The sequence below is a fragment of the Silurus aristotelis genome (genome assembly GCF_946808225.1).
Source record: "Silurus aristotelis genome assembly, chromosome: 4".
Classification (NCBI taxonomy): domain Eukaryota; kingdom Metazoa; phylum Chordata; class Actinopteri; order Siluriformes; family Siluridae; genus Silurus; species Silurus aristotelis.
This window is the reverse complement of record NC_139577.1, coordinates 1,947,063-1,960,036: the sequence shown is the minus strand read 5'-3', so window position 1 is coordinate 1,960,036 and position 12,974 is coordinate 1,947,063. Positions and strand designations below refer to the sequence as shown.

Here is a 12,974-nt window from a genome sequence, read left to right as displayed (position 1 = left end):
TGCTTTGATTAGGTTTACTGGAAAAACATTTTGTTTAACCGACGGCTTCTCCTTTTAATTTTACTTACCATAATATTATCTGTAGAACTTTAATAAAAAAAAAAAAAAGAAAATGTTTGACTTGACTGCTTAATGCCTCCTTGTGCTGATAAACAAGGGCCACAAAATAGTGACGGGGCAGAAGATAAAGACGGGATGAGAGAGGATTTTTCAACGAGTCATCTTATTAGAGTCGTCCATCTCACTCAGGAAACATCCCCGTAGTCGTTTTACTACCTGTTACTCATCATTTAACTCATTACGACAAGCAATAATAATTGTGTTAGCAAGTCTGCCTTGTTTATCAGCGGTGTCTGTGTTCTTTCTAAGATTCTTGGGGTTTACAATACGTGTAGTTAATATTATTATTATCCAAATTGCACACGGATTTATTAAGACGTTAATGAGAGATACGGAAGCTATAGGGTGGAGTTTGAACTCAGTTCTGAATCTGAACTTGCTTGTTTTTCTTGCACAAGAAGCAGCATTAAATCCAGTGCCACAGCACCAACAGTTTGATGTAACCACAGCATTTATCATCCCTTTAAAGGAAACAAAAAGGTTTCTCCCCCCCACACACACACATACACACATACACACAGAGGACATCGGTGCAGACGGAATCTTAAATCAGAACGATTGCTCATGTAAACTTTAAATTGAGCTGCAGGTGCGGTAGATCAGCGCTTGGCAGGGGCTTCGTGAAGCTACACAAACAGATCGGCACTATTTTATCGTTCGGCGGACAAAAATTAAAAATGTGATAACAGCCTACATCCTGCCAGGCACAGTACAAATTTCATAACCCCGATTTATTATCTTGTGGCTTTGTTAAATTTGTGCACTGATAACTGATTAAAAAAGGGAAAAAAAAATAACGTGCTGGACCAAGTGCTATTCTAAACTCGTGAGTAATGAGCATGATGGAAGCAATAATGCAGCTATTACTGTAAAAACAGTGATGCAGCAGCAATACGCTAGGCTCCTTGCAGATTCTTATGTCAATGATTGGCATTTTTGTTAATCATATATCACTGAGCAATTATAATTTGTTTTATTTGCTTGATAAAAAAAATCCCTTCTTCGGTTTTTCTATCCCAAATGTATTCTTTGGTTTTGTTTTTTGTTTTTTTAAAGCAGATGCTGTTGAAAAAAAAAACAAGTTAAGAAAAGCAATCTACAGGCAGGTAAATACACAATCTGAGTGCTGCATCCAGAAAACGAGTTTATCTCTGTGACTGAACGGTAAATACATGCTGATTTCCACACATAAAAATACTGATGTAACTCTTAATACGCTTTATTTCATTGCACCCTTTCCTAATTTCCGAATTGGTTCCCCCCGAATCTTCATGCTTTTTTTTTGTCCGCTTTTTAAAAAATATTTTATACGTTATACTCGGAGAGTGGAGTTACCATCACAGCTGGGCAGAGCATGGTTCCACTGATGGTTCCTTTCACAGACAATGGGCTCATCATCGCTCAGAGTGTAGCCCTTATCACAGCTGAAAGTCACCTGGGAGCCGATGGCGAAGTTATCACCGTGCCTCTTGCCATTTACAGGAATCCCAGGATCCAAGCATGAGTCACTTTCCATCATGATACCTGCAAAAAAAAGTTGAGAACTATTAAATTCTACCTCTGGCGCCCAAAGCTGAACAGAAGAGAGGTGTCAGAAACAATACATACTGTATCAGTCCTCTGTGGTTCGCTCCTCATAAGATCTCTGTATTGCTTTCTTACTCTCATTACAGTTTAAAACATTTAGTAGCCTTTTATTTTTGATCACCTGGTGTTTAGTAAACCCTGATACAACATGAAAAACACTGAAAGGCGAAGAACCGATTAAAAGGTAATAGAATAAAAACAGCTCTTTTCACTTATATTCATTTTTCACGTATTTTCTTTTAATTTCCGGACTATAAAGCGCACCCAAATATAAGCCACACCCACTGAATTTGCCAAAGATTTTTATTTTGAACATAAATAAGCCGCACCTGTCTATAAGCTGCAGGTGTCTACACTGAATCTAATGAACTTTACACAGGCTTTAACGGAAGACAGTGTCTGTTACACGGCTTGTATCTAAACAGTAGCCTACCAAGAAAGTCATTGTTCACTGTCTTCCTCCTTCCTTTCACAACTATTTATCTCGGTAGTTTTTCTTTTGGCATCGTCATGCGTTTAAAAATCACCATCGGTGAAGCTTTTCTCCCGATGCCGTGCAGCTCAGAACACAGGTGAAGTGTGTTTTCATGCCCGGTTGTTTTCAGCGTGACGAATGATTCGCATTTCCTGTAGACAGTCCGAGTGAGCGGCAGGTCAAACATCAGAGGAACATCATCCATATTTATGATGTGTTGCGGCCCGATTCAGTGGGAGCACATCTGATTTAATATAAAGAGTTTCATTATTTCACCTGAACCAGTTCTGCAATTTCATTGGTCTAATGTTATGGGGTTCAGTTTTTTTGGCTTAAAGCTTTTGACCCGGGAAAAAAACAGGAAAAAATCCATAAATTAGCCGCTTCGTTGTTTAAGCCGCGGGGTTGAAAGCGTGGGAAAAAAGTAGCGGCTTATAGTCCGGAATATACGGTACATAGGGAGCCAACATTGTGCCTATTGACCTGCTTGTACACCTTCGTCTTCCATGTTCTTCTCTTGTTTTTCTCTTTACTGGTTATTATTAGTTAAGTGTTTAATATTGAATATTTGCTGTAGATTGGCTGTAGTGTGCATGTCGCCTTACTTAAGAATTTCATTGCAATGACATCTGTACATATGACAGATAAAACTAGTGTAAATCTCTGTGTATTTGAAACAGTGTTCCAGCTCACATGCACATTAATAAGTTCTGTCTGATACGAGTTTTTTTTTAGAGATATGGGGAGCTTGACGTGTTGACGAAACAGTAACAATAGAAAGTATACAGATCTGAAAAATGACGCCGGCTCAGAGCGACTCCAAAATAATAGGTCTCGTGGGATGTTCTGGATGATGTTCTGCTGGGAAAAACGTGGCTCTTGGTTTTTACGAGGATGTTACTTAAACTACTACAATGGCATTCCCTAAACGCAGCATCCGCTTTCAGCAGGATTGTTCAGGAATGGTTTGAGGAACATGATAAAGTGTTTAGGGTGTTGTCTCAGCCTCCAATTTCCCCAGATCTCAAGCTGTATTTGAGAGACATACTGGACAAGCGAGACTGATCCATTGAGCCCTCGGCTTACAACTTACCGGACTTAGAAAACTGAAGTATAGTAGATGATCTAATAGTTATATGAATAATTATGTTACAAAACTCATTTCTGAGACGTTTCAATATTTTTATAATAATTAAGAGACTGGCTTTATGCTAAAATGTTTTACTTAATATTTAAAAACGTTCAGTGTTAGATGTTGAATTGACCCTTAATTACGATCATTTAAAATTAGTTTCTCAAATTAAACAATGCAACAATGGATTAGTTGCCATTGTTTCTTAACAAACCGCGATCATGTATTGCAGGAACATCTTTGAGAAATGATATTTTCATCATATCGCTCGGTATTCGCTAAAGCTACCTCAGAAAATGTACATCTTCATGCCTTGAAGATAACCGTAACAGCATTTTCTCCTCTTACAGCTTCTAAACAGATTTCAGTAGCGGTTGATAAGTAGCAGTTGCCTGAATAAAAATCTACCGGGTCCAATATGTCGCTTTGGAGATTCACAGTTACATAAAGCATGCTGTCAGAAAGTGTTCATTGTGAGCTATGAATCTATTTTTAAGCGAATCTGGCCATCACGTACTGTAGCCGTCTCCACTTTCCACCGTGGTCTTTTATGTCGTTCTCTCTCTACCCTTGTGTAGTGAATAAAATAATTGTGACATTCGAAAATTTAAGGTTTACCCAAATCACCTTCCTTTGTTTTTGTTTTTTTGTTGGTTTGTTTTTAAGTTTGACTTTACAATGATTTGCAAAATGTTTTATATATATATATATACACACTTACACAAATTTTACAGAAATGTTTCTAGTCATTTAGTAATTAGTAACAGAGCATTATCACTTGAAGATAATGTCCTGGCGCTTGATTTATAACATGGCTCACTTGAATGGAAACTGATTATTAAAATTTAATCATGCTGTAAACCTCTAAACATCCTCTTGACTATTCGACTCTGCAGGAGAGTTAATAATTCAGTAAGGTTAGTGATCTCTCACAGTTATCTCCTGCCACCTGCTATTATTATTGCTATCATGCTATACCAATACTGATTTTACTGTGAGGAGAAAACTTCTCATTTGTCCTTGGAAAGGTTTAAATAACTGGAATGAAGCCCAAAACTCTTTTGTAAGTAAGAAAAGAACCACGAGTGCAGAAGCGCAAACCTTTCGGGAAAAGACATAAAGAAGAAACCGCTCCTTTACCTGCTGAAAAGTGCACTTAGCGTGTTGTACGTGAGCCAACGGCTTTTATAACCCATCTTGTATGCTGCATGTGGGCTTGAGGCAATGCATCTTTGGCTTACTCACTCTCATAGCGGATCTGGAAGCCCTCGCTGGAGCGACTGTTGTCAGTGGTGAACAGGAGGTACATAGAGCTTCCAGTGCTGATGAGGAAGTGGGGAGCCTGAGTGCCATGGTACTCGCCAATCAGAGGGGACGAATTGGAAGGACCATCCCGAACCTCCAGTGTATCGTAATTAACCTCTGTCTGAAACCTGAACGCGAGAAGATTGTCTGGTTACGGCCCTGATCGTTAGAGGAATTACACTAATGAGACAGATTAGCTGTGAAAGATAATGGACAAAATTGTGTGAGAATGAAGACTGTGTGAAACAGTAGAATACAGGATGACTGCACAGATGGTGGTACATCCCAAAATACTTATAATATGTTTTTGCTATGACATAATTTTTTACATTCACATTTATTAAAATGTTCTGCTTGCTGTTGAACTGATGCTAAACTGTATGTTGGTGATAAGTAGACGCCATCAAGCGCCAATCGAAACAACAGTTACGTTTTTATCCACTGATTTCGCAAAATGTAGTTGAGTAAAAAGTCAAATATTTGACTTTCAAATGTTGTGAAGTCAAAGTCACCCCAAATTGGAAATACTTCAGTAAAGTAGAGATATGTGAAAAACGCAACTTAAGTACAGTAACGAATTACTGTTACTTCTTTACTGCCCACCACTGATGATTTTAACAGCCATACTGGAGCAATATTTCTGATCGCATATGTAAAAGATATTAAACTACTGTAGCAGGGAATCAAGACCTGTCAAAAGAAATCTTGATTGCATGATCCTTCCCAGCTTCGATCACCCATTCACAGTTCATAGAGTCTTTGTAGTAGCCAGGCCAGCCGGGGGAGAGCAAAACTCCTGCTGGAGCAGTTAAATGTCCACCACAAGGAGCTTGTAGAAATAGAAGTAGAAAATAATTAGCTCACTGGACATGCCATTGGAACATTTCATTCTCTTTTACACCCAGGTGAGAAGAAGGCCTACCTTCACACCGGGGAACAGCAGCATTCCATACCACATTACCATCCTGGATGATGCAAGTGATGGATTCTGAGCCGTGCGTTTTGATGAAACCTTCATCGCAGGTGAAGAGGACCGAGCTTCCCAGTAAGAAGTGCTCTCCGAAGCGCTGGCCATTAATGGGGATGCCTGGGTCATGACATTCATTCTGGCCAAAGGCTGGAGTAGGAAGATAAAAGTGAAAATCAATGTCTTTGTCATAAAAGCTGAATCTCAAACTACGCAATGCAGGTCACATCAGATCTTTTGGTTGAAACGGTAGATGGGAAAAAAGGAAGCGTCTGCTCCATATGCATGAACTCCTGATTGTAGTGACCTACTTTCCTTATCTGCAAAATATGTTTTTGTTTAACCAAAATCTCAGGTCTGAGGACAAAAGACCTGACTTTGTGTTAGAGTGCGTTTCCAATTTTCTCCAAAAGCCAAAGTTGCCTGGTGCTCTAAGTAGCACATGGGCATCACAGGGTGTTTATAGATATTTCAATAATTTGCTATGTGCGAAATCTATAGATTCTGTTCTAAGCCATTTCTTTTCTAACCCTTAGTTAGAGAGGAACATCTTCCTTGTTATGGGTAGACAGCTAAAATATGGAAACCAATGGCCTTGGAACAAAGCTCACAACCCAGCAGCCTCACTGTTCCACAATATGACATCACGTCCTGCCTGAGATGTTTCAGGTTCCATCATAATAGGCTCCACTGGCGAGACATTAAACCACAGAAATTCCAACACTGACATCTCACAATCAACAGTCACACAATCAGGCACCTTATTGCATCTGTGCAAACAGAGATGTCTGTGAGAACAAACACACATGCACACACACACGCACACACACACACACACACACACACACACACACACACACACACACACACACACACACACACACACACACACACACACACACACACAGAGTAAAAAAATCCATTAACATTTGGGTATGCTTTGAGTTCACTTCTCCCCATAGAAGGAAAAAAATCACAAATAAATCAATACAAAATAATTCCTCCTGATCCTGACATTTCTCATTTGATTCTTTGATTGATTTTCCTACAGTAAATATAACACATCAATTCAGATGGGAAATATATACTATTTTTACTGGTCATTTCATTGATGGTAAAATACGTGTACATATAAACATATTTACTACGGTGCATCGGCATAAAAGTTAACAACGTGACGCGTCGATTTAAAAAAGTGTGCATCGGACACGTCATTCGTATCATGAATGCATCGTTTTTTTACATATTTGCAATTGGTAAAAATAATATATATCTATATATAACTATTAGTGGATGTGCTATACTTTTATTACTTAGAATGCAACTAATAATTTGTGACCAATATTTTATACGTAGATTGATTTCTACTCGCTAAACTGTTTCTCCTGCGCGCTCTCTCAGCACCGCTGCTGCTACGTAAAGATGACGTATTAAAACACTACTTAAAAGAGACGCTTCCTGAAATTCACATAGAATGCAGATTAACATGGCAGAGGCAGAGCTGCATCTTCCTGGGTCTGGATTATGCAAGTGTTAGGCAGTCATTTTTTTAGGTAAGCATCATTTATGGTACTGTAAATATAAACGTGAAATATTTCAAAAGGGACCTTGCCAAAGATTTTACGGTTTGTCAAAAATAACGGGCTAAGTGTTAATAAAAGGTTAATTACACACCGCACACTGAAGCGCTAATTAAAAAAAACAAAACCTTTTGCACAGTAAATGACAAAAAGAAATTGGAAATGCATAGTCAAAGCTCAATTATCGTACGTATGTTACTATTTTAAGCAGAATAATTGAACGTTTTCTATGTATTTTGCATGTTAATATTTTTTCAAAAATAAAGACAAAACAAGGACACTTCAGAAAAGAGTTTCTTCCACCAAACAATATGAAATAATTACCACCTAAGGGGAATTAGACATTACTGCCATCTCCCTGTGATTTACTAAGAAAAAATGTCATTCTTAATAGACAAAGTTGGTAATAAAATGAAGTGTTTACTTGTGTAGGTGATGTTGAAGCCCTTTCCGGTGTTGGAGTGATCCGACTGAAACTCGAGGCGCATGATGTTGCCATTACTGGCGATCTGCGAGGGCACGTCCTTCCCAGAGAACGTGCCGAAAGTGGTGGGCTCGGGCATCCCGTCATCCTTTACAATGAGATAGTCAAACTGAGGTTCGACGTCAAAGTCGCTGAAAATGAGATGGATCCGACTGCCCGTCTCGGCTATGATGAGCCACACGCAGTTCATGTTGTTGCCGTACTCTTCGGGGTAGTTGGGGGAGAGGATGATGCCCGACGGCGCAGTGAAATTGAAGAAGCAGGAGACTGCAGAGGGGAAGGAAAGAAATAGGAATAACCAGCCATTCCGTTCCATTATTCCACTCGTACCGTGAAATGTCTATTTTTATTCCTGAAGCATTGATAAGGAATTTATTTGGAAGCTTTTTTTTTTGCATTCCACCCCAAAAAATTGTATAACACCAAAGACCTTTTAGTCCACCTGGAACGTTTATTGTTTTGTTTTTTTTTGCTTTAATATTAACGTGATCTTCAATGAAGCTCAAAATAAATTTTTTAAGTGAAATTTGTTTTAGATCACATTCCTTTTACCGGAGCAACAAAGTTGCGTAAATTTCGTTAATTTAATTTACCTACGATCCTATTTGACGACCCGATTGATCGCCACCTAATGAACACGATGCAGCAGCACTTTCGTCCTTTAGTCTGTCTAGCCCTCTCGTCTGTACGCTCTGCTCAGACATCGCAACTTTCATGCAAATACCGCCGTCGATTTTGTCGCATTGCACCTCGCTAACTAGCCGACTCGAGGTTCTGCTGCAACTCCATTTCATTATTTTGCTGCGAACTTGAGTCCAATATTTCCTGTGCTCGCGCATGTGTTTCTTGCTTATGTCAATTAAAGCAAGTGGATAAACTCTTGCGCTTTTGAAATGGTTTTATTCATTACTCCAAATACTTGAGATGTTTTTCTGAGATAAACACCAGGGCAACTGCATTTGCAATGTTCCAGTGTAAAAATCAGTGCACCACATAACCGCTAACCCCCTCAGGAATAATGAAACTACACAAATAACTAATTAATGACTAAAACCACAAATATGTCAATTTAAACATATTAAAATGTGACCCTGGGTGGACTTTTGACTTGCACCTAGAGCAGGATTTGACACAAAATGACTCAAGTGGTCTAAGCTTTGGCTGGGGCCCAAAAGGCAACAGACAATAACAAAATGATTAATTCACAAGGTGCCTGCCCAAACTACAAAGCGCTTCCGACATGAGGGGGAAGGGGGGAAATAATCCTACAATAAACACGTCGTCAACATAACTATGAGCTGGCGGCTTTCTTCCTGTAAAAAACATGGCATGGCAAAACAAATGAGGTTATAATAGATCACGGAAAGTGTCTGCTCGGAAACGGCAGCCAAATGCGCTGCTGTCCGGATTGACGTCTCTCCTGTGCAGTGCGTTCATCATTCTGAAAGGCAGAGTGTTAATTATAGCTGCACATTTTGGAAGATGACTTACAGACGCAGCTGGGTTTGTTTCCAGACCACTGGTTGTTTTGTTGGCATGATATAGCCCTCTCTCCGACCAGCTCGAAGGCAGCCTGACACTCAAAGGTCAGCACGTCGCCATGCAAAAAACTCTCTCCCTTGCGTTTGCCGTAGGCTGGGACTCCCGGGTCTCCACAACTTCCTTTGTCAATCTCTATAAGGAAAGAGGAAGAAGAATTTCCGAATTACAAGCACTCGAGACGCACTTGACATTATGACCTACATAATTCAGGTAATGAATCAGAAAATAAATACAAATAATACAGAATTGCAATGGTGTCTGCACCAAAATATTCAAGCCCCCAAAAACAGCATCTACCAGAAGATCAACCTGTAGAGAAGAATAAACTTTAAAGTCAGGACAAAATTCTTTGCTGGACCAAAATCATGAAAATAATGTTCTGAACTAAAGACAGGAAACCACATGCGTAAACCTAACGATTTAAAGTAAATTGAAATGGTCTTTATGGATGAGTGTTTGTCTTCTAGACACTAGACAAACACACCTTGCTAGACAGGAATTCTCTTTACCCCTTATAGTGCATGTACAAGAAAAAAGTACCGTAATTTCCGGACTATTAAACGCACCCATATATAAGCCGCACCCACTGAATTAGATTTTTATTTTAAGCATAAATAAGCCGCACCTGTCTATAAGCCGCAGGTGTCTACATTTAAACTAATGAACTTTACACAGGCTTTAATAAAAGACAGTGTCTATTAAACGGTGTAACGGGTGAAATATGTTGTGGCTCCTTTAAAAGCAGAGCAGTATTTTGGGAATAGCCTTCCGCCGCATTTTCCGGTATTACTGCATGTGTGCAAGACCGAGGAATATGTCCCTATTATTTTCTGATGCTCATTTCTAAGTTTCTTTGACTAACCTGTAACGCTGTTGCCAAGAAAAATAAAAAAACACGAGTTTTGGAAACCTGTCTGTGCTTATATGATTTCTGTTGTAACTGGAGTTAGTGAGCTCTCCCTTCACCCAGACTCAACGCGCTACAACGGCTTGTATCTAAACAGCAGCCCACCAAGAAAGTCATTGTTCACTGTCTTCCTCCTTCCTTTCGTAACAATTTCTCTCGGGAGTTTATCTTTTGGCATTCTCCCGATGCCGTGCAGCTCAGAACACAGGTGAAGTGTATTTTTTCGTTTCCGTTCGGAAATTTCATTGGTCTAATGTCATGTCACTTAGTTTTTTGGCTTGAAGTTTGTGAAACCGGGAAAAACCCAGGAAAAATCCATAAATAAGCAGCTTCGTTGTTTAAGCCGCGGGGTTCAAAACGTGGGAAAAAAGTAGCGGCTTATAGTCCGGAAAATACGGTAGTAACTCTTTACCTGAAATTCAAATATAAACAGATCCTGGTTAAACAGGACCATTTAAACATTATGAATTAAGTGGTTGAGTATATTACACAACATGCTGCATTTCTGACGATTACAGATCTTTCCTCATCGGAAAAATACTTTGCGAACTGGGTAAATAATGGCCTTCAGCAAAGATGTGGACAGCGCACAGAGACAGTGAGACAGAATGTGAAAGTGAAAAATTGCCCTGCTTTCACACACCATCTTTCATTTCCATACGCTGGTGTGGATGCTTTTTTGTATTCTTTTTTTTATTACTTCTTAGATTCATTAATTGATTTGGTGCATAAATAAATAATGTTGTGTAGTGTTTTGTTTGAGTTTTAAACACTTCACTGACACAGCTAGCCTGTAATCTAGAAAGTCTTTCTCCACAAGGTGTTAAGCACAATTAAAATAGCTTTGAAGCCGCCAGGGGCAATTAGCGGTCAGATTTACAAAGGCACCGGGTCTATCAGCTTCAAATTAAACCCATGCTGATCTTATGATTGAGAAGCCATTGGCTAAGTGCGCAAATTAGCCTAAATGTTTGCCAGGTTGGAAATGTTTTTTATCTGACCAAAAAACAGGGAGCAATAAATGCATACTTTCAGCATAACGATTGCTAATTCAATTGACCAATAATAATAATAATAATAATAATTAATATGTTTATTATTACAAAGCAATTTACAGTATCATACTGTATAAACTATACAGTATATATGTATGTGGCAGGGAATGCTGGTTTAATAATAGAGCATGCGCTACTAAGTTTGCCTGCGAAATATTTGTACTATTTTGTTGCATCATCGTTAGATCCAAAAATCGTAAGTCGAATCTACCTGTAAAGCAAAAACACAGTATAAGACGTTTTTACCTTCTAAAATCTAAACCTATTCACCTAAACTAAATCTACAGAATGCCTATATATAACGTAGTGATACAGTACTATTGGAACTCGGCGTCTCAAACATGTTCCATCATAAGAATGTACAAACCAAGCTGTATTAAAACAAGGGTTGAGTAGAAGAACTCGATTGGTCCGAGTACAACACCCTGACCACAACCCCAATGAACACTGAAATGCCCACTGCTCACAGATCTGCGGCTGAATGATCACAAATCCCCCGCGGTCACGGTCTGAATTCGAGTGGAAATCTTTCCCAGAACACTGAAGCTTTTTATAACTTTCATGAAGGGTCTTGAAGTTGACAAGAAAGAAACAAACCAAAACAGAAAAAATCCCAGCCTGTCATGTTGCTGAGATCCTGAAAAGCCCTTTCTGTCCTAAACACTTTGCCATTGCAGAACTTATTGACTGTCACAAATATATAATGGAAACTTTAAATGTTTAGCACAAAGCCCACCTAAATGAAAGCATCGCAATATCAATGATATTTTGATCTCTAATTTAAACATATGGGTTTTCGATCATGCAAACATCCTGCTTTATAAACCCGTATGAATAAGCTGTTGATATAGAAATCATACTGTACCTCCAGATAGAAGGACTGCAAAGCGCTGTGGCATAAACATTATGATGCTATTGGGGGCAATAATGATGCTTTTTGATGAAGCTCTGCTCTGAGTTGTTGATTATATTTTCAAAATGGTCATAATTATCTGATGTGATATGACTGCCAAAGAAAAAATATACATTATAACTGAATTTTCTGAAAGAGTAGCAGCCCAATCTATTATAATGACATGAAATGCACATATTCATGCACATATTACTGCATATGAATTCTAGGATTAGATGCATCATTTCAGAAAAGGCAAAGGACAGCAGCCAATCATCCCGACTTTACAAAAATCTGAGGGAATATGGAAATGACCAGATGGTTTGAACATCTGTGAAGCTGGGCCCAGTGTGTGTGTGTGTGTGTGTGTGTGTGTATGTGAGACTGCTCCATCTTTTACTCAATTCACTGTTTCAGTTTTATGTGTGCCCTGGTGTTAATTGTTTAGTTCTAGCTCATCTCTTTGCGTTTTACACTCTATCAGACGCCAATAATCCCGACGTCTCCATCCGGTTCCTTACACAGGACCGCCATATTTGTGAACAGATAATGATGAATTGATTGGCCTCTAAAATTGAATGCCTTTTGAACTTCACTCCTCCTCATTACTTCAGCTCTTGGCTGACACGGGAAGTTAAAAATATCGACAGCCAAGAATTAAAATAACTTGATACAGTATGTATTTGAGCATAAGAGCTTGAGAGTCTTGAAGCAAAAATGTCCAGCTGATCCTCCCTGGCGAGACTGTTGTCAAATATGGCAACGTGACTAGGAGCACAAGTGTGAAATTGGGTTTACACAAAGTTAATTGGGTTTGTGTCATTGTGCTGTGACTTATCCAGACAGTGAGAATTGCTCGGTTGCGAGGTTACTGTTTTGGGTGAAGAGCAAAGAAGTAACTGGGGAATTGGAATGGAAGGGAGAACAA

General features: G+C 39.0%; 1 protein-coding gene across 11 annotated transcripts in view; it reads right to left on the bottom strand.

The window, feature by feature from the left end:
• Nucleotides 1–12,974, bottom strand: part of LOC310724820 (CUB and sushi domain-containing protein 1) — a 368,464-nt gene that overhangs the window by 97,105 nt on the left and 258,385 nt on the right. For all 11 annotated transcript variants that reach the window (XM_083539181.1, XM_083539178.1, XM_083539179.1 and 8 more), the window contains 6 exons: nucleotides 9,142–9,324; nucleotides 7,591–7,917; nucleotides 5,542–5,736; nucleotides 5,310–5,448; nucleotides 4,560–4,747; nucleotides 1,456–1,644 (listed from right to left, as the gene is read on the bottom strand). In XM_083539181.1, coding sequence (XP_083395307.1) covers nucleotides 1,456–1,644; nucleotides 4,560–4,747; nucleotides 5,310–5,448; nucleotides 5,542–5,736; nucleotides 7,591–7,917; nucleotides 9,142–9,324 — 1,221 coding nt within the window. The remainder of the gene's footprint in view (nucleotides 1–1,455; nucleotides 1,645–4,559; nucleotides 4,748–5,309; nucleotides 5,449–5,541; nucleotides 5,737–7,590; nucleotides 7,918–9,141; nucleotides 9,325–12,974) is intronic.